Source organism: Fusarium keratoplasticum, chromosome 6 (genome assembly GCF_025433545.1).
Source record: "Fusarium keratoplasticum isolate Fu6.1 chromosome 6, whole genome shotgun sequence".
NCBI lineage: Eukaryota > Fungi > Ascomycota > Sordariomycetes > Hypocreales > Nectriaceae > Fusarium > Fusarium keratoplasticum.
In genome coordinates, this window is record NC_070534.1 from 810,679 (window position 1) to 831,408 (window position 20,730).

The 20,730-nt window shown below is 53.1% G+C and overlaps 7 protein-coding genes across 7 annotated transcripts; 5 read left to right on the forward strand and 2 right to left on the reverse strand.

Annotated features, from left to right (window-relative positions):
• Positions 1 to 40: 40 nt before the first annotated feature.
• On the forward strand, positions 41 to 1,553 carry NCS57_00821400 (ATP-dependent rRNA helicase RRP3; the record flags this gene model as incomplete). The annotated part of the gene is made up of 2 exons (XM_053058037.1): positions 41 to 238; positions 291 to 1,553. 2 exons carry the CDS (start codon positions 41 to 43, stop codon positions 1,551 to 1,553), a joined length of 1,461 nt encoding a protein of 486 aa, XP_052911868.1.
• An 857-nt stretch (positions 1,554 to 2,410) lies between these two features.
• NCS57_00821500 (uncharacterized protein) lies at positions 2,411 to 3,479 on the forward strand (the record flags this gene model as incomplete). The annotated part of the gene is made up of 5 exons (XM_053058038.1): positions 2,411 to 2,494; positions 2,543 to 2,976; positions 3,024 to 3,124; positions 3,174 to 3,326; positions 3,379 to 3,479. 5 exons carry the CDS (start codon positions 2,411 to 2,413, stop codon positions 3,477 to 3,479), a joined length of 873 nt encoding a protein of 290 aa, XP_052911869.1.
• Positions 3,480 to 4,518: 1,039 nt separating this feature from the next.
• NCS57_00821600 (ADH-zinc-N domain-containing protein) lies at positions 4,519 to 5,655 on the forward strand (the record flags this gene model as incomplete). The annotated part of the gene is made up of 1 exon (XM_053058039.1): positions 4,519 to 5,655. One exon carries the CDS (start codon positions 4,519 to 4,521, stop codon positions 5,653 to 5,655), a length of 1,137 nt encoding a protein of 378 aa, XP_052911870.1.
• Positions 5,656 to 5,883: 228 nt separating this feature from the next.
• On the reverse strand, positions 5,884 to 12,148 carry NCS57_00821700 (Histone transcription regulator 3-like protein; the record flags this gene model as incomplete). Its single annotated transcript, XM_053058040.1, has 4 exons — positions 12,080 to 12,148; positions 11,959 to 12,033; positions 7,855 to 11,903; positions 5,884 to 7,804 (listed from the first exon to the last, which is right to left on the reverse strand). Exons 1-4 carry the CDS (start codon positions 12,080 to 12,082, stop codon positions 5,884 to 5,886), a joined length of 6,048 nt encoding a protein of 2,015 aa, XP_052911871.1. The 5' UTR covers positions 12,083 to 12,148.
• Positions 12,149 to 12,556: 408 nt separating this feature from the next.
• On the forward strand, positions 12,557 to 14,910 carry NCS57_00821800 (uncharacterized protein; the record flags this gene model as incomplete). The annotated part of the gene is made up of 6 exons (XM_053058041.1): positions 12,557 to 12,579; positions 12,638 to 12,764; positions 12,814 to 12,944; positions 12,996 to 13,276; positions 13,323 to 14,317; positions 14,368 to 14,910. 6 exons carry the CDS (start codon positions 12,557 to 12,559, stop codon positions 14,908 to 14,910), a joined length of 2,100 nt encoding a protein of 699 aa, XP_052911872.1.
• A 2,673-nt stretch (positions 14,911 to 17,583) lies between these two features.
• NCS57_00821900 (uncharacterized protein) lies at positions 17,584 to 18,276 on the reverse strand (the record flags this gene model as incomplete). The annotated part of the gene is made up of 2 exons (XM_053058042.1): positions 17,584 to 18,158; positions 18,213 to 18,276. The coding sequence occupies 2 exons, from the start codon at positions 18,274 to 18,276 to the stop codon at positions 17,584 to 17,586; spliced, it is 639 nt and encodes a 212-aa protein (XP_052911873.1).
• Positions 18,277 to 19,238: 962 nt separating this feature from the next.
• On the forward strand, positions 19,239 to 20,455 carry NCS57_00822000 (GPN-loop GTPase; the record flags this gene model as incomplete). Its single annotated transcript, XM_053058043.1, has 2 exons — positions 19,239 to 19,314; positions 19,371 to 20,455. 2 exons carry the CDS (start codon positions 19,239 to 19,241, stop codon positions 20,453 to 20,455), a joined length of 1,161 nt encoding a protein of 386 aa, XP_052911874.1.
• Between the last annotated feature and the right edge of the window lie 275 nt (positions 20,456 to 20,730).

Consider the following 20,730-nt stretch of genomic DNA (forward strand, 5'->3'; position numbering starts at 1 on the left):
GAACCTTTCCAGGACGAGATAATCTTTACGCAACCGCAAAATGGCCAACGTCAAGAGCGCAAAGCGAAGAAAGGTCGCACACGATGCGCCCAAGGCTAAGAAGCCTGTGGCCAAGGAGGTTCCCGCTGAGCCAGCCCCCGAGTCTGAGGATGAGGAGTCTGAGGAGGAGTCTGCTACTCTAGAGGAACCTTCCGCTGAGGAGACACCCGATGCTCCCAAGAAGACGTTCAAGGACCTGGTAGGACAAATATGGCTATTCGCTTGACTACAGAATGCTAATATGGACCTAGGGTGTCAACGACGCTCTCTGCGAAGCCTGCGAGGCCCTCAATTACAAGTACCCGACCCCGATCCAAGAAAAGTCCATCCCCGTCGCTCTCCAAGGTCGCGACATTATCGGCCTCGCAGAGACCGGTAGTGGAAAGACTGCTGCTTTCGCCCTCCCCGTTCTCCAGGCTCTCCTCGACAAGCCTCAGCCTCTGTTCGGCCTCGTTCTCGCCCCGACCCGCGAGTTGGCGACCCAGATCGGTCAAGCCTTTGAGGCGCTGGGATCGCTGATTTCGCTGCGATGCGCTGTCATTGTGGGAGGTCTGGATATGGTTCCTCAGGCGATTGCGCTTGGAAAGAAGCCTCATATCATTGTTGCGACTCCGGGTCGCTTGGTGGACCATCTTGAGAAGACCAAGGGGTTCTCTCTACGAACACTCAAGTACCTCATCATGGATGAGGCTGATCGTCTCCTGGACATGGACTTTGGTCCCAGCATCGACAAGATCCTCAAGTTCATCCCCCGAGAGCGACGCACATATCTCTTCTCCGCAACTCTCAGCTCCAAGATCGAGAGCCTGCAGCGAGCCAGTCTGAGGGACCCCGTCCGTGTGAGCATCAGCTCCAACAAATACCAGACTGTGTCGACCCTGATCCAGCACTACATGTTCATCCCTCACCCTCAAAAGGACACATATCTCATCTACCTGGTCAACGAACACACCGGAAAGTCAACCATCGTCTTCACCCGGACTGTGTGGGAAACCCAACGTGTGGCTATTCTATTGAGGACGCTTGGCTTCGGCGCAATTCCCCTGCACGGTCAACTCTCGCAGTCATCACGTCTGGGGGCGCTCAACAAGTTCCGCGCCGGCACCCGCGACATCCTCGTAGCCACTGACGTTGCGGCGCGAGGTCTGGACATTCCCAAGGTCGACGTGGTGCTCAACTACGACATGCCGCAGGACTCAAAGACCTATATCCACCGAGTCGGCCGAACTGCCCGTGCCGGAAAGTCTGGTGTCGCCATCAACCTGGTGACTCAGTACGACCTTGAGATCTACGCACGCATTGAGGCGGCGCTCGGAAAGAAGTTGACCGAGTACCCCAGCGAGAAGGAGGAGGTCATGACGTTCCAAAGCCGTATACAAGAGGCGCAGCGTCACGCGAGGATTGAGATGAAGGCCATGAGCGAGTCCAAGGGCAGCAAGGGCACCCTTAACGGAAAACGGGGCAAGAGGGATGGCAAGCGTCGCCGTGACGACATGGACAAGGAGGAGGGTTAAAGACTTTGAACTTGGAGGATGACTTGGGAGTTGACTCAGGGATGATTCAAGGCGTTAGGTCCAGGGAGGTTATGTTGAGAAAAGTTATGTCAATGTTTGAAGCTGTGTTAGAGAAGTAAGACCGTAATAAAGAGCCAATGGCCTTTGTCCAAGAGTCGTGATGTAACGCCGCTATTCGCATTGACCAAGGCCCATCTTAATCTCAACGCTGACCCATCTCACGATACCTGGACACGGGAACCACGCACTCTATGCTGAATCATCGCCACTAGAATGGCATCTCGTGTTAGTAATTCCCAACTCAGCCCTACTACTCTCCTGAATCAGGCATCTATGAGACGAAACCAAAGCCCCCGAGTCAATCCTCAATTTAACCTGCACGCTACGGAGCACATCAGACTAAACTAGCCCGCATCACCATCCCACAACCTTGAAACATTCCCAAGACTCTGGGCAAACAGCAGGAAATCGTCCCAGGAAAGCGGCCGCCTCAGCAGGGATGCCGAAGATCTCCCCTTTGTGAATGGACGCCTCGACCGTTTCTTGGCAGGTCAGCTCGTTTCATCTAGATCCCTGTCCCTAGTGGCGGCCGCTCCCGGGTTTTTGTTTGACGATTTGAGATGAAGGGGGAGGAGAATGAGGGGATCCCCTCTCTTGGTGTTACTCGATTTGAGACCATATTAGAAAGGTATATAACTGAAAGGATGTCTTTAACTTGAAGTGAAGAAACATCATCTTTTGTTTGTGCAGTTTTACATTCGTTTCTTGGGTGCCTAGTTTGCATCGTCCCTTCATTCTTTCATCATTGATTGATACAACTTCAACACACTCTTTAAACATTTAGATTCAAATTCATCATGTACACTTCTACTGTTCTACTTGGCCTCGCCGCCTCTGCGAGCGCTCACATCGCCTCGTGGAACCCAGGCATGTATTGCAAGGTAAACCACCTCCTCCAACAACCTCTATCAAATCTAACACATCTTTAGGGTGGAAACGACTCCTCTGTCGACAGCCCCAATACCAATCTCGCCGTGAACCCCCTCTACGACCTCCCAAAGAGCCAATGGTGGATGCAAGCCGACCGCGGCTGCGACCTCGTGCCTCCTCCGGATGGAGAATTCCTCGAGCTCCCCGCCGGAAAGTCCTTTATGACCGAGCTGGCCAACAACCGCGCCTTTACGACCCTGTCGTATGACGGCACTCTTACCACAGACTGGCAGGATGGAAAGAACCGCTCCATGCCTTGGAGGGGACCTGGAAACCCTCCCGGATGTCTTATGGACGGTGGAGATGGATCTGGTGGCGAGTTGCACACCAGGAGTATTGAGACAACTGGTGGAACGGCCTGGGCCATTTCCTATGAGAGCGACATCAAGAAGGTTACCATGGACAACCTTGTCGTGTTCTCTGTTCGATACTAGTATGCCTCTCTCTTAACTCACCCGCAGTTGAAACTAACTCCATCAGCTCTCCCTTCTTCCGCGAGACCTGGTACGACGTCCCAGCCGATCTTCCCGCGTGTCCCGAAGAGGGCTGCTACTGCGCCTGGCTCTGGATCCCCGACGGCTGTAAGCCCCCTCGGCCCAAATTTGATAACAATACCTAACGACATTACAGGTGGCCAGCCCAACATGTACATGCAGAACCACCGCTGCAAGGTCACGGGCAGCACGTCCACCAAGAAGCTCGGCACGCCCAAGCCCCCCGTCTGGTGCCGCGACGACCCTACCAAGTGCGTCAAGGGCCCCAAGCAGATGATGGCCTGGAACCGTAAGCAAGCACCTGGAATAATGCATAGAATGAATACTGATGTTGCGTGCAGAGGCTGAGGGTAACAACGTTTCTCCCCCCAACGGCAAGACTCCTACGTACAACCAGCGCATGGGTTTCATGGACGGTGCTCAGGATGATATCTTTGAGTAGACGAAGCGGTTGCTGGTGAACCTGCCATTCTTTGGGATGGTGGGTATGAAAAGTGTACTATAGCATGGCATGTCCCTCCGGAAGGAATGTCTTTTTGATTCTCCAAGCCTCTATCTGGCCCCTTTATTCAACAAAAGCCATAAAAGTTCGGTTTACCGCAAGTGCCTTGCACAAGCCAACCCCGGCCTTGTTTGTTACAACGTTGCATGATGGTTGATATTCCTATGTAGCCTCGCTGCTCTTCGAAGCATGGTTTCACTGCGTGGCACGCCAAGTTCATGGTAGCTGGTTTACTCTTTCACCCAGTGGGCGTATCAGCTCGGCAGTCTTTAACCCGAGGGGTATTTTTGAGCCGACATGTCATCAACTACCGGAAAGATGTACCGGATCCTAATTCCATACGATCGGGCGTTAGCCTGTTGGTTGGCTTCTTAAGTCTCGGCTGGGAGGATCTGCTGCACGACATTTCGGTAATCACTCGACGAATGATATCGAGAATAACCAATAATATCAACACATGCTACATACTCTTTGACATTTATTCTACTTTTAAGACAGGTATAAAATTTAAACGTATTGAAATACTACTGCATCCATGATATCCCCGAGTGCTTCGTGTCGGGGCGAGAGATGCAAGTGTCCAGGCCATCATGAAGGCGTGTCCCGTCGCAGTTCACACATCACCAACAACGAAAGAAACAAGAGAACCGCAGAACTTGAACTCTCGGGGCATAGGCGGTATAAGGTTAGAACTCACCGGTCCACTTTAAACACAACGCATTGATCAGATTGACCCCCACCGCCAGGGTCCAATTGTCGGTATGATGCTGATACTTGAAGCGATTGGAGGCAGAACTTCATCTGGGACCACTTTAGATAGAACGGGGAGATCTTTTGCTGGGATCAGTATAATCGAGATATAACGTCAGTTCATGTTCGGTAGCTGTTTATACACCGAACCGCCGATGGTCGAGTATATATGCCAACACTCACATCACAATGGAGTCAAATCACCATTAAACACTCCAATACTCACATCATGGGCTCTTACTCTCCTACCAACCGAGCTCTCTGGCTCTCCAGCTTTGATGAGCCCCCAACACTCATCGACCTACCCATCCCAGACGCAACAGCAGGCACAGTCGTGGTTCGCATCCTCGCAGCTCCAATTGTCCCCTACACACAGCTCGTCCACTCCGGAAAGCTCCCTCAACTCAATCTCTCCCTTCCTCTTGTCCCTAATCCCAATGCCGTCGGTCGCGTACACGCCGTTGGACCCGATGCTGTCCGTCTAAAGCCCGGCGACCTTGTATACGTGGATGCCACTATCCGTGGGCGTGATGACCCTGATGTCATGATCATGATGGGCCATCATGGCGGCGAAGGGGAGGAAGGAAAGAAGCTCATGCAAGGCGAATGGCGTGACGGTTCACTACAGCAATACCAGCGAGCACCACTCGAAAACGTCTACAAGCTAGACGAGCAAAAGCTACTCAAGCGATGGGGCTATTCACCCGCCATTCTCCAAAGCATTGCGCACTACAGCGTTGCGGGCGGAGCCATCATTGAGGCAGCAGACGTTAAAGTGGCAGAGACAGTCATCATCGGTCCATCTGGCGGCTCATTCGGTGGTCTCGCTGTAGAAGTCGCCCTCACATTGGGCGCAAACGTTATTGCCCTCGGCCGCTCAGAGGACAAGCTCATAGCCATGAAGGAAAAGCTCAACAACCCACGGTTCAGCTACGTTGTCATGACAGGCGACAACGAAGTCGACACAGCCGCCATCCTCGCGCAGACACCAAACGGCGCGGGAGCAGATGTAGTCAATGACTGGACTCCAGGAGCTCTCAGAACAGCTCCCTTCCTCACAGCCGCGGCAGGCGCTCTCAAGAGAAAAGGCAGAGTCGTTCTCAGTGGCGGCACACCAGGGCATCTCGAGATCCCTTACCACGTCATTGTCCATAAGGACCTTCAGATCATGGGGAAGTGGATGTGCGAGAAATCGACACTCAACAAACTCATCAACATGATGGAGAGTGGAAACCTCAAGGTCGGCGTCGAGAGTGGCACTGAGGTGACCATCTTCAGCCTAGAGCAGCATGAAGAGGCCATTGAGCACGCAGCCAAGAATGGCGCCTGGAGAAACTACACCGTTATTGCTCCCAATGACGAGTAGCCGGGAAAAGAACCATGTACGGATAGATAGACATAGAGCTAGAACCATAGAAGCAATAGACAGCAAGATAAAATGTCTTCAGCGCGTCTCAATTAGCAATACCGCTATACTTAAGTCATGTCTACAGTACCAAACTCCAATCCCCCACAGCTGCCCCTACCAAATATTACAATACCCAACGCCAGGACGATCCCCAGGTTTCCGTAGCCGCAGTGATTGCCCAACGACCTATCGCTCAGAATCACGTCGCGGTATGACTGGCACTGACGCCGCATGGACAGTGTCTTCTGTGACATCCGCCATCTCTGTATCATCCTCCTCGTCTTGAGTTTCCTCAGCTTCGTCATGTTCCTCTTCCTCTTCTTCTTCTTCCTCAGCCTCCTCGGCTTCTTCAGCTTCTTCCTCACCGTCGCTTTCTTCGGCCTCGTCCTCGCCTTCACTCTCGCTGTCTGCATCCTCTCCGCTGGACTCATCTGAGTGCCGCCCCAAGTTGGGGAACATCAGTCCAGGCGGGATCTCCTCGTCATAACCCTCCGGCACATCGCTAAGATCGCTTTCGTCATCTGCCGAGTCGTGGATGCTGCCAGGCTCACTTTCAGCCTCTTCCTTGGCTCCCTTGTCATCCACTTCGTCAGCCTCTTCGCCAAGGTCCTCCTCGGCAACCTCTTCCTCAGCCACTTCCTCCTCAACAGCTGTCTCATCCGCCGCCTCTTCATGATCCCCAACGTCCTTCATGCTGACGTCGCCGTCGACATTTTCTTCAGCTTCGCGTCGAACTTGGGCGTCAGGTCCCTCCTCATCATCACTGCCAGCTTCGCTCGCCGGTGGATTAGGCGTATGGCTACCACGCTTGCCGCTCGACACGCTGCCAACCCGACTCTTGTTCGACTTAGGTGCCTCCATTGCGCGAATCACTGCTTGCTCAGCCTTGCGAAGCACGTCCGGCCTTCTCACGCCGGCTCTCCTGGCTCGAGGTACAGCTTCTTGCTTCTCTGTGTCAAGGGGTGTCACAGTGCCTGTGATGCTCTCCATCCCGTTGGGCGGGTTCAGTATACTAGTGAGTGAGCTGCTGGCCTTGGCTTCTGCCTGTGCTGCTTCGAGCTGGGCTGCCACCTCCTTGGCATGGTGCCGTTCCTCAACAACCTTGCTTGGCTCGAAGCCTGGCATGGACTTGACGATCTCGGAGTAGATCTTGGAGTAGCAGTCGTTGAGGAGATCATCGATCGGTGCCACCTTCATCAGATTGGCATTGAGCTTCTTCAGCTCAATCGCTTCCTTCATGCAGTTGAACACTGGCACTTCGGCGCCATCGTTGGCAGCCCAGTCTGCAATCTTCTCGCCAACCACCTCAAACTCCTCACTCGACAACGACTTGAAGGCATCATCTGTGACCGGGGACACGTGGTAGCCTTCCCGCAGGAGTTTGAGATAAGCCATGCAGCATGATTGCCACAGGTCCGTAAAGTGATAAAAGTCCGCACCCTTCTTGCGCAGCCGCCTCAGAAGCTGCTCCAGGTTGCTGCGGTCGGCCATGATGATCAGAAGCTTCGTCATAAACCGCACGTATTGTTCCGTGTAGACATGGTGTCGTCCTGGTCTTTCCGCATCACATTTCCAGACGTTCATGACCATGGTCTTTGTGACCATGCTCTCCCGCAGGATACCAAATGCCGCCCTTGCTTCGACGGTACTATCGCTTCCCTCCATCCGGTTGTCCTCGTCGAACAAGATCTTAGCATGCCTCATGATAATTCGGTGGTGCCAGTTAGACTTGTCCTTGTCTCTGAGCTTGGTCAGGTTGCGGATGATGTACTCTTCCCAATCCTCAGGCTCCGAGAAGGACGCGAAATGATCGTCAGGGTGGACTGTCAAGCCAAACGGTTGCTCGGACAGAATTGCTGCAGCATCAGCTGAAGTCATGTCACCTCGCATCACCAGCTTGTGAAGAATAGACACAATCTTGTAATGCGGCTCAAGGATGGGATCACTGCTTCTGGATCTCCGAGCGTTGTGCGCAACCTGTACTGCCTTCTTGAGAGTGTCCACGAGCAGCTCAAGGCTGATCTTTGAACGCATATCCTTGACGTCTAGTTGGTCGTCAGGAGTCTGGTACATTTTCCAGTAGCATTTGGCGAGCATATAGGGGTTTCTAATCACACATTAGTCTCATGAATCGCAAATATAGGCCGAAAAACTTACTTCCAGTCGTTGGGCTTCCGCTTCATGGCCATCTTGAACAGCTTGGCGGCAAACTTCCAAACCTTGTACTCCTTCATCTGATCATGAAGAATCCTCTTGAAGGTGCCTGCCCCCATGCTTTCAATGAAGAATCGTTCCTGGTCAGAATGCTGGAACGGTTCCATGGCAAAAGGCTGGCGACTTGACGCATAAAGTCGCATTGCGAACTTGTGGTATAAGTCGTGAAGAGGGTCGCCATCGTGTGTCTCCACGTCCACATTTCGTGAATGTGAGAGAGCGAGAGTGTAGCAATGAATGGCGTTGCGCTGAAACTTGACCAATTCGGGGCGATCCTTATTCATCTTGTCTGCAGTCCACAGAACAGCTTCGTCCAGTTCATAGTCGAAGCATTCAGCCAAACGGAACCAAGCGTCCCATCTGTCTGCAGTGAACTGCAACTGAAGCCTCAAGAAGGTCGCACCAATTCGCAGGTCGTCAGTTGCACCGGGCGTTTGGCGACGGTTCAAGTCGACTCCCTTGAATTTGGTCAAGGCCATCATTCCAAGCAAGAAGAACCAACCATGTCTTGCAAGGGCTGTCTCAGGGATATTGACAGACACCGCGTCCACAGAGACGTCTCCCAGGAGAGCCTGGTACAGACGCAGAGGGTGGATCGGCTTCTTGAGGTACTCTGTAAAGTTACGCAGGTTGTGGTACATCTGAGGTGTTGACTTGGTCTGGCCAATAGTCTGCTGCATGTGGTCGATCGTCGTCTTGAGGTCTGACTTGAGAAGATCCTTCATCGGCATACGGTTGGCAAGAATCGTGACTCTCTCAACCAACTGCATGGTCTGTCGCTTCTCCAGCTTCTCTGGTGGGCACGCGTGATCCTGGACATCCCACACACCAGCACCAAGCTTCAAGCCGTGCAAGTCGTAGAGTACTTGGCCCAAGTAGTCTTCCCAGTTCTCAATGTTCTTGAGCTTGAGAAGCTCCACCCGCATGACCTTGAGGAAGATCTTGTTTGATGCCTTGCAGAACTTGCGAATACCAATGACTTGATGGATGGCAGCCAGGTAATCGGCCAAGTCGTTCTCAGGCCCAATGATGCAGTTTTCTTGGGTGATCCCGGCTTTGAACATGGTGTATTGCAAACACCAAGCTCGGACTTGCATCTCTTTGAGTTTATTCTTCAATGACTGGAAAGCGGACTTGGTGGCTGCATTTCCTGATGGCTCTGGCTTGATTCCGATCCGGAATTCGTCCTCACAGAGAGAAGCGACATGAAGCAAACAGTTGACCTTGGCGAGAGCCGCTGAAGTGGACTTGATGTGCTCATCATCAATGATTTCGAATGCTGTGCTTTCGTTCAGGGCAGAAAATAGCGCCTGGATCAGAAGCTCGTCCAGTGACTTCAGAGTTCGCATGAACAACAGCTTCCGGGACTCTGGTGAGGTTTTGGCATATGTCTCGCCTTCAAGGTCGGAGACAATCAGCTCGATGCTCTTGAGACAACAAGAAAACTTCTTGGTCGAGTACTTGATAGCATCATACGCATCGCCCAGCCGAGACCATAGGAACAGCCTCAACTCGGTGCTACTATTATGGAGGAATTTCCATAGATCTTGAAGCCCCTGGCTCGCGCAATCGGAAATCGACTTCTGATGCTTTTCACTCGAGCTTGCATCATCTTTGTCCCCAGAATCCGAGTTCGCTTCTGAGGTCGGGGCACAGACGGAAGATGGGTTGAGGACTGGCTCCAGTGTCTCGATAACGTGAACGGGATTCTCCATGTCATCTTGAAAGAGTCCGAGGAAGAAATCCATTGTCGTCAACTTGGATATTTCTCGATCAGCAGCAGCCGGTGAGATGGTGGGCATGACCACGTTGTTTGGCAACGAAATGACCGGAACCTTCTCGTCGGTCAAGTGATCTCGGAGTGACGTCCACATCAGAAGAATGTGCTCTCGCACTGGATTGTCAGAGAGAGATGAGACAAAGACAGAAGCCCACAAGAAACGGGCCGAGAGGGCATCGTTTGAAGGGCGGTCCAGCAACTGAACATATGTTGAGGCGACGTCAAGCCATCTCCCAAGTCGGTACTTGGTCTCCATCCGAGTCGCGTAATCGACAACACTGCTAGGGTTGGTGATTCGTTCGTAGATGTCGATATGAAGCTCGAAAAGCATCGGCACGATGGTCTCAAGCTCAGCCAGCTTTTCGGGGGAACCGACGGCCAGCTCCATTTCGTCCGTGACCCTCTGATATAGTGCCGAGTCCATACGGTTGAGCATTTGAACCACAGATAGCTTCATCTTGTCAGACCATTTCGCTGCTGTGTAGCTCTGGCTGACAGCCCGAACCCATTCGAATGCGATGTCCTCGCCTGTCATCCACGATCTGCAATCCCCTATTTTCCTGGCAAAGGATTTAAGGCCTTGTGCCTCGTCGAATGGTGGTGATGATGTCTGGTCTTGCGAACCCGTCTTGGCGTGTTCCAAGAAAGAGGACAGTCCGAGACTGGCTTGCTCGTTTTTGTTGAGAAGAGCTCTGGCAACCTCCTCACGAAAGTCGACAATGACACTGCTCAGATCCTTTGCTGCGAGGTTGGTGATCTTACTGGGTCGATCCTCGGTAGCACACGAGTCAATGAGCTCGGTGATGAAGTCCAATGTCGATTTGTCGTCCACGCCCAAGTTCTCCAAGACACTCTTGGTCATTTGGAAAAGGTTCTGATCGGCACCCTGGTATGGCTGCAGCTGATTCGCAATGAGTGTGCTTGGGTCAGTCGCCTCCTCAGCTTGAAGAGTCTCTCTTCTTCGGACACGCTTGCTGCGCTTCTCTGCCGTGTTCTCCTCATCCGCAGGATCTGGCAGGCCTGCTGTAGACTGCGATCTTTTCCTTGTAGGTGCTCCATTACGATCCTTTTGTGCCTGGTCGGTTGCTTTGTCACCCTCTGAGCTACCTTGGGAACCATCCTCTTTACCATCAGGCTTTGCATTCTTCTCTTTAGGTTCCTCCTCAGTCGTGTCCTTCTCAGTAGTCTGTTCTGGCTCAGCTGATTTTTCGCTCTCAGCCTGGGCTTCAGGGCTTTCGTTTTGAACCTCAGGAGGTGGTGTTGCCATAACGACATCTTCGAGAGAGCTCTGAACAATGTCATCACACGTGTCAAGCGCTTCTGCTGCATTCTCCAGACAAGTCATGAGTTCCGCTCCAAGGTCAGCCCATGATAGCACAGGCTTGCTGGCGCGTTTTCGGCCCGGTGTTTGTGATTTGCTCCCCTCAGCATCTTCTGGTGCTTGCTCTTCGACGATAAGAGGTTCAGGGGGAGGTGTCAACGATTTGGTGGGGTCGGGAAGAAAGGGGATAGGGTCCAGGTGGCGCTTGAGCAAGGCAGGCATCTTCTTCTTGAGCCATGGAGCCATCACGGGATGTGACAACGCCATGTCGTCGCCGAGAAGCTGCAATTGGTCCTTCAGCTGCTCACCCGCTAGGCCCTCTGCCAACGAAGGGGGTTCAACCTCCATCACAGCCGGGTCGTCATCCAGCTCGATCGCAGCCTCCAAACAGTACCGTTTGATACGATTACTGTTCATAGCAGCAGCAAATCGAGCAGCCCGCCTCCAAAGCTCCGGATCCGAGGGGTCTTGGTCCAGGGCAGTGGTCCAGCTGTCCAAGACTTTGCGTGCATCGTCATCGTAGTATTTCAATCGAGGCTTCTCCTTCCAGGTTGGGTTCGAGGCCAGCTCATCCTTGTACTTGTCCACAAAGAACTGTCCATAGTTCTTGTAGGAAAGATAGAGCGCTTGGGCAAGGCTTGCTGCGACACCATCTGCTCCTCCGGCATCCACGTCGAGTCCGCCATCTGTTTCGACGGTGTCTACGTTGGACACTTCTGGCTGGCCCTCCGCATGTCGCTCGGCTTTTTCATAGTCGGTTCTCGCTTCACGGTATTTGAATATCTCGGATTCGAAAAGCTCGTCGTATGCGGCAGCTGCGGCTTCGCGCGATCGGGCTCCCTGCGCATGGAGCTTCAGGGCATGTTGGAAGCGCTTGAGTGCTTCGTCGACCTGGGAGCAAGTCAGTCTTCAAATGCTATCGCGAATCTTGCGCAATATGGCTTACGTGAAGCTCTTTGGTGGTGTCGATTTGCTCGTCAACGTTCTCCTCGGGCTCGAGGTTGATAGCTTGGAATGCCGGCTGGTTCGAATTAGCACAGAAACAAATACAAGGTCGGAAATCTCACCATATTGGCGGTCGCAATAGTCCTGCAGCCGTGGCCGACATCCGTATTCTTTGCTAAGAAATGATTCTGGCCAAACCCGACATTGAAAGTTGTGAGTTTAAACACAGCTCATCTTTCTTGGCAGTCATTAACTCGAGCTCCGTACCGCGTTCTAGACGCGGTCCCACTCAGCCTCGCCAAGCCACAAGCGCCAGATCAAGAGCTGGTGATGAGCACGTGGGATGTGGCGCAGGCATAAGGCTGCACGTTCCCAGACGTGGCCCATCCTTGTAGCTCCAGCTATCAAGCCAGATCTTAGGGGCACAGCAACGGTCGGCTTCAACATCTCACTCCAGCTCCACCAACCTTTCGATCGAGTTGCGACCGACATCCCACGACAGTCTCGTATCTATCAGCACTCAGGAGCTTCGGGCGAATCGACTTCTCCACTAGCCGTTGCTCACCTAGGTTGCCAGCGATTCCAACGAGGTCGCCGCCATGGTTGCGCCAGCTGTGCCAGAGTGAGCGCACCCACCATTCGATACTCTACTTGCAATGCGATAGCTTACGCCGATATAGAATCACCGAGGAGATTCTCCACGAGTCGATTGACGCCCGAACCGAATCGCTTGCCGGTCTTCGAGAGCTTGGTCCTCCTGATCTCGTCCACCTGCTGAAGCATGCCGTCCGGAACCCAGCGAAACAGGTATGAATACAAAGGCGGCGCATGGGAACCCAAGTGCTGACTCCCCAAGACCGGTGTTTATCACCATGTTACCGGTGTCGATGCGTCTTCCTCGGCCAGTCTTGCCGCATACATCAACACCCTGACCTACAAGGAGTCAGGACCTAATGCGACCAATAAAATTGTTGAGGGCTTGTTCTGGTATGTCGCATGGCTTCTCAAGCTTCCGTAGCCAAGCACTAACCCTTCTAGCTGCTACAATGCCTTTTCCCGTCTAGACATGCGCGTGCATGTTTCCATCCCTGGAACCGTGGAGAGCTATTGCGTCGACGAACGAGGCGAGAAGAGGAAGGCCTCGGAGGACCTGTGGTTGGAGACGTACCTGTGCAGCGTCCTGCGAGCATACTCATACGCCGACGATGGCAGTGGCGATACGATCCGAAAGATTATGGGTGTACGAAGATTCAACCCTGTGACCAACACCGAGACCGAACACCGTTTCCTCCATGCTGCCGAACAGCTCTTCTTTAGAGGTATGTTTCTTGGTCGCCAGACGTATAACTCACGCTGACTCTCTAGGATGGCAATTGGGCTCGGACTCGGTGGTTCAGGTGCCTACCAATGTTTCCAACCATTTGACCACAGGTCTCCTCAAGTACCTCGAAACGACCGGCCGATACGCTTCTGGCATCAACCTCTTTGAGAAGCTCCGAACGCAGAGTGTTGAAGTTTCGTCTTTGCTGGCAAAGGTCATGTTCATGGGACATGAGGAGGTTTCAGGTGTCAGGACTCTTCACCAGTCCCTGCAAGAAACCCCAATGGACTATGTCATGCTTGACACGCAGGCCGAATTCCTCATGCACAAGGCCAACAGCGCTCCCACCCCTGAACTCAGGGAAGAGAGATTGAAGATGGCTCTGGGCTGTGCGGATCGGGCGACGGTTGCTGCTCCCACCGAGTTTAGCACTTGGGCGAGACTCGCGCAGGTTTACGTGGCCATGGAGGACTGGGACAACGCTCTCACCATCCTCAACTCGTGCCCCATGTTTACCTACCAAGACAAGGACACTCCTTTGATGCCAGAGCCAAAGGAGGTCCATCTGCCAACCCTCCCCGAGACGAGACTCGACGAGATTGACAGCGAGCCCGAGTCCAGATACTCGGAGCAAGTCGATCCCAGCCTACTCAACCTGCGAGCGGCGTCGTACCGAGGCACCTTTAAGCAGGCGTACGACATCTTGACTGAGATGACGGCCAAGATTGGTTGGGATCAGCTGTTGAAGATCCGCAGCAACGTGTTTGTGATGGAGGATGAGTACCGCACAGAGAAGCAAGAAGCTACTCAGCCCGCTACATCAAAACGCACCCCTAGTATGGATGGTCTGCGTGGCACACCTGATCAAACCACCAACGGAGGCGAGGAGTTGGAGAGCGAAACCCCAAAGAAGTCTGCCGAGGTCAGTGCTGAAGCTGGCACTGAGGGAGCCAACGCCCCGGCCACCAACGGCGAAGAGAATGGCATTGAGAAGCCTTCCAACACTATTGACCCTGGCGAGGCCAAGGCAGACAGCGATGTGAGTACTTGACGAGATTCCTTCTCCAACTAGACTAATGATTGACACAGGCGGCCAAGAATGATGACCATCTGTCCAAGCTAAACACCAAGCGCCTGTGTGAGCGCTGGCTGGACAGCCTTTTCATGGTCCTCTACGAAGACCTGCGTGTCTACACAATCTGGCGTACCCAGATGGCCCAGTACCGCGCTCAGCAGATGCAGTACAAGAAGTCGGCAGAGGAGTGGGAGATTCTGGGTTCTCTTGCTGAGCGTCTCCAGCACGTTGACGAGGCCGTCGAGGCCTACCGGGCTTGTTTGTCGATCCGATTCAGTCCCAAGGCTCTATCGGGCATCCTACGGGTCTTTGAGAAGACCAAGAGCACGAGGGAGACGGTTGCATCCGTGATCCGACTCGTGACATGGCAGTACCGGTGGTACAGCGAGTTCAGCCCCGAGCTGCTACACACGATACGAACCTTGATCGAGGACGAGGGAGCAGTCAAGGTCCGAAGCATCATCCAGGCAACCAGCCTGCCCCAGAATGTGCTGGACCTGACACACCACTACGCTGCGCTGTGCGCGACGTTCCGAAGCAGCGGAACCGACGGTTAGGTCAAGGCTCTAGCTTGAGGGAAGGGTTTTGTAGAACTCATGAGCGATTGTAGGCATGGGAATGGATAGATATTTGTAGGATGGGTGTATTAGTCGCAGGTTTCGCAGGGGCAGCGATAGGTAATTGTTATTAAGAAACCTCGAGGCAGGGTTCAAAAGTTTCAGTTCAATGATACCCCTGTTCCCGGCGGCGATCCAGCTGATGTGAATGTTTCTCTTTGTAGTAACCGAGTCCAGCCTTGGCCATCTCACTCCCCTGTAAGCGTATTTGTCCATGGTGGAATCTCTCGTCAGCATCATCACGACCCACGCAATGGCAACACTCGCGAGCCTTGGAACGGAGACGCTGCTTGAGATTTGCAAGTGCTTTTGCGTTCACTGCAGTGGGAATAGCGATCGACCTTTGACCTTTGGCACATTGCAACAACATGAGTATCGACGAGTGCAACAACAAGGGTCCCAAGACCCAGATGCTCCATCTTGGTATTCACTGGATCGACACGCCCTCTTTGCGCTCAGCTTAACCTGTCGAGGGCTCTACGTTGTTGCTCAAGAGATCCTGTATCACGAATTCATTCTCGGATATGGAGACTCGTGGAAGTCAAAGAGATACAGCTGGGACCGGCGGTTGACTTCTTTCATGAGGACCATGAGTCGGCGCCGTGATCTCGCAACCCGCGTCCAAAGAGTCTCCATCCACCCGCTACTCCTAGAACCTTTCGACAAGCCAAAAGACACCACAAAGTCCCCTCGTCTTATGAGGGCTCCTGCCATTGGTGAAGCGCGCATGGCTCTGAAGAGATCCGCTGCAGCCCTCGGCGTTGATCTAGCTGCCGTCTGGAAACCACGCTGGGCCGAGGACCAACTCAGACTGGTGTTTCCTTGTGAGGACTTTCTCTCAGCATTTTTAAACCCTAACAGCAAGAATCGGAGACGTCTTAGGGAAGCCTTGGAGTCAAGCCAGAAAGACCAAGGACATCGGGTGCTGGCAGCCGAAATGGTAGCGATGCTTATAGCCCTCCTCCCAAACCTCGAGCATCTCAGTCTACTTGAAGATGGCACCCATTGGCCTCAGCTAGGCTTCCCCAACCCAGCGTTTAAAGCCTTGGGCGTATCGAACCTCCCACTCAGGGTTCTCGATACCGAAATTCCTCGCCGCATGGTCCCAGTGTTGGCAACTGGCCTTGAGGAGCTCAACATCCACCACTGCCAGCAGTTCTACGGTTGTCCCAAGATGCCTGCTCTCAAGGTACTCCGTGTCTCTTACGTTGATATCAACAAGGACTACCTCGACACGTTAATGTCTTGCTGTACGGGCAGTCTACACACTTTCGTGTATGAGACGCTGGGACCAGATGGGACGATCGACCAAAACGTCAATGAACACGCCAAACCTCAGCCCAAGGACATCGTCGAGCATCTGGAAACGGGGCACATTGAAACTCTACAAACTCTACACCTGGATATGCGCGTTGGTTACTACGGCACTGGGGGCAGCGACCAGGTCAACATCCGGCACTTCTCGGCACTACGCCATGTCCTGCTAAGCTCCAACATGATATTTGGATGGCAAGACAATGAGAATAGCGAAGAAAAGTCGACACTGCTGGCAAATATTCTCCCCGAAGCCATCGAGACGTTCTGCCTCGTCTGTCCCGACCCTCAACGACACACTGCCTCCATCGAAGCAGGACTGATTGGTCTAGCCAATCTCAAGCAGCATCATCCAGAGCGATTTCCCAACCTCAAGAGCATCAGCGTCGCTGTATTACGGCCCTTTGGGAACGAGACCATGGGGCCAATGATGGAGGCAGCGGGTGTGAGCTTCTGCTTCGAGAGGTGGCCGAGGAGTAAGCCACGGCCGATAGGACTGTCGGAGAAACCGGCATATATTCCAGATTGGAGGCTGGAAGATTTTTTTGCCAGTCTTCGTAGGAGGCGGAGGATTTACTAGATTATTGCATCTTTGTTCTTGGAAGTGGAATTGGATGAGATGATGCTGTTCAGGGACCCACGAATGTATTTGGTGAGAATAATGACACTTGAACCTACCTAGAATATGAAACCCACCGTTTTATCGTAGAAAGAAATCAATCCTATTCCCTACATCACCAGGACTCCCAGCCCAACTCCAGAGCATCACTCATAGCTTGACTGGCCTCTTGCTCCTAGAATGCACACTTCCTCATCTCCATCTAAGCGCCCAGGCTCTGTTCAGGGCTTGGGTCCCTGACTTTGGCACTGGCTCACAAGGATGTGAATGGGAGGAAGACAGTCTTTTTCCAGGGGCAGAACCCGACCTCCGTGAACGAAGCGGGGAACGCGGAAACACGCAGAATGCATCAAAACTCAAGTTCCCCCAGGCGGCGGTTAAACACAGAAGCCCGAACCGAGCGAACCCAGACATTTGGACACAGAGTAACTATCAAGGCTTGTGGAAGTCTGACTTGGGTCCGGCAGGACCGTTTTAGGGAATTTGTTCTGAACTGTACTAGAGTTAGTTAAGGTAGCAAGGAATGACATTGATGGACACTATCGTGATGGATATAGGATATATAACCTTATTGGACTTGAGATACTGAGCTACTTAGATCCCTTCACGGGTGTTTGTTATCAAGTTTGTTTTGTTTTGTCATGCGAACAAGTTCAGCCCATGCATTGTTCTGTCTGACATTACCAAGACTTCCAGCCTAGCTTCAGCGCGTCATCCGTGGCTTCGTCAGCCGATTGCTCCCAGTGTGAACATATTCTCATGTACATCCACTCCTTAACCCCCTGTTCATAGTCTTCTCTGGCTTTCTTCCGTGTTACGTGAACAGGGTGTTCCATCGGGTCGAACTTGCGAACTTCATCTTCTCCCCATGCGTCTTCCTGATCGATGGGGTCAAACGTGACGATATCTATCTCACGCGCCGCACCATCGGCACCTCGGCAATCGATATTTGCATATGGATACACGAAAAACCAGCCGCGGTACATCACAGAAGAGCAATCGCGATCGTATTTGGCCCAGACCAAGCCAGGAAGTTGTTGATTGTTGGCAGTGGCTTCTTCATCAGAAGAGGACTCGGATGTCGTGGAGCCCAGACTAGAACCGGACTCCTCTGCCGGATTATCCTCCACTGGTTGGGGGTTTTTTTGCTTCTCGAGCTCCATGGCTCTCTTGACCTTGCGGATATGGCGCCATATGGTGCCTCGAGCCTTTAGCTCCCCGCGGTAGTGCTTATGGCATTCTTCAGTCGTGGCACCTGGGAGGAAGAAGAACTCCCACCGAAACCTGCCACCCCTCACCTGGGACTTACCATCCTCAAGGCCAAGCTGGAATACGCACCCGTCAAAGTCACGCGGCACATCTGGATGGACCATATAGAAGACCCAGGAGGCAAGGGGAGGCAAGGGACAGACCCCCGAGCTCTCCCATGACATCAAGGCTGGTCTGCCGGTGTGATCGTTGAAGATGCGGTTGTTGGATACTAGTGGGAGTTTGGGTGGCAAGCGAATCTGGGGTGGGCCGTTGGGGTACTTGTCCTTGGGTACCTCTCCTCCAGGGTCCTGGGCCGCGTCTTTGTTCGGACCATGCTGGGCTCGAGAGATGATGTCAAGACCTAACTAAGATTCTGTAAATTGGATGGTGTAGACGTGGCCGAGTTAAAAGGATGGAGGGCAGGATGAGAGGAGGTGAGTTGAGGAGGAATTGTTATTCCCCGCTACCCGATGCGGAGCACTTCAGAATCAACATCAATTTGGGTTGGGGAAAGCTCAATAATACTACAGCAGGTTGGACGAGACACCGATCTATTACGCGGCCCTATCGTTGCACCCGGCTTTCCGATGGGGATATTTTGAGAATGAGTAGAAGGATAACCTAGCATGGGTCACGAAGGCGAAGAAGATGGTTCAGGAAATATGGGAGAGGGAATATCGTTACCTTCAGGTTGTACGAAATCCCGTGGCCGACGAACCAGTTGCGAAGCGACAGCGGAAGTACTACAACCCGTTTCAGGAGTATTGCGAGCGCTCTCCGGGTGCAATGGATATGGTGAAAGAGGAAGCCTCCGATCCGTAGGGTATGTAACGCTCGCTAGTTGAGCAAATGCGCTGACTCAGCACCTAACCTCTGTAAGTGACTGTCGACCGCTAACTCGCAGCGGATGACCCCGCGCGGGGCATCCACCATAGCAGCCTTCAACCACGCCCAAATTTTTGGTCCCATTTCGTCACTCTATCTTTTCCATACACAATCCCCCGACCGTTGATTTACTGGCCAACTTGATCTACAACTTGTCCGGTCTCATATCCTATTTCAGTCAAGCGACATACACGACGCGATGGCTTCCTCTTCCACAGCTGACGCTCCCGCGGCGTCTTCGCCGCCCGTCGCCATCGTCTGTGTCGGAATGGCAGGCAAGCTAGATCCTCACCAGATGCCTTTGGCTCTTCACATCTAATCTGCTACTCAGGATCTGGAAAGACTACCTTTATGCGCCGCATCAATGCTCACCTCCACCAGAAGGAGACCCCTCCCTATGTCATCAACCTCGACCCCGCCGTCCTCTCCGTGCCCTTCGAGTCCAACATCGACATCCGCGACTCGGTCAACTACGAGGAGGTCATGAAGCAGTACAACCTCGGCCCCAACGGCGGAATCCTAACGTCGCTAAACCTCTTTGCCACAAAGGTTGACCAGATTGTCAACCTGCTCGAGAAGCGCGCCCAGCCCGATCCCGAGAAGCCCGAGCGCAAGCCCATTGACAGGATTTTGGTTGACACACCCGGCCAGATCGAGGTGTTTGTCTGGTCGGCCTCTGGAACCATTCTTCTCGAGTCTCTTGCGTCGTCTTTCCCTACAGTTATCGCCTACGTTATTGATACCCCGCGAACTGCTTCCACTTCGACATTCATGTCCAACATGCTCTACGCCTGCTCCATTCTCTACAAGACCAAGCTGCCCATGATTCTCGTCTTCAACAAGACCGATGTCAAGGATGCCGAGTTCGCCAAGGAGTGGATGACCGACTTTGAAGCCTTCCAGGAGGCGCTGCGACGAGACGAGGAGTCGGATGCGCTCGGCGGAGTGGAGGGTGGTGGTCACGGAGGAAGCGGATACATGGGCAGCCTGCTCAACTCGATGAGCCTGATGCTGGAGGAGTTTTACGCACACTTGAGTGTGGTTGGAGTGAGTTCGCGACTGGGTACCGGAGTGGACGAGTTCTTCGAGGCGGTCGAGGAGAAGAAGCAAGAGTTCCTACGTGACTACTTGCCTGAGCTGGAGCGGAGAAGGGCAGAGCGCGACGAGCAAAAGAAGGCAACCCGAGAGAAGGAGCTGGACAAGATGATGCAGGGAATGACGGTTGGCGGACAACCCGCACCCAAGAAGGACGACGACGACGACGTGGACGTTCCGAGCGACGATGATGACACAGACTCGGACGACGAGGCCAAGAAGCAGAGCCTCCAGGAGCGATACCAAGCCGCCATGGGAGACAACGAAGACTCTATCATGGCGGACGCGAGTTTCGCAAAGTACCTCCACACACAGAGGTAATGAAGTAGAAGCAGGCAGCATACATAGGCGGCGTTTAGGGGGTTGGGATAAGGGTTTCTTTTAACACAAAAAATGGATTGCCGAACGGACGATCTGGGGGGTTTCTTAGCAAAGTTAAGTTAGATACCAAAGGCAACTTTGAAGCAAAAAGATGGAATAATCGAGATGCAGTTGTCTTGTTGCAAAAAAAATGTGTCGTATTTGTCTATCGGCTTCGTTCAACCAAAAGTCCCAGACCCCTAAACTCCCATCTCCAAAGTCAAAATGCCACAACA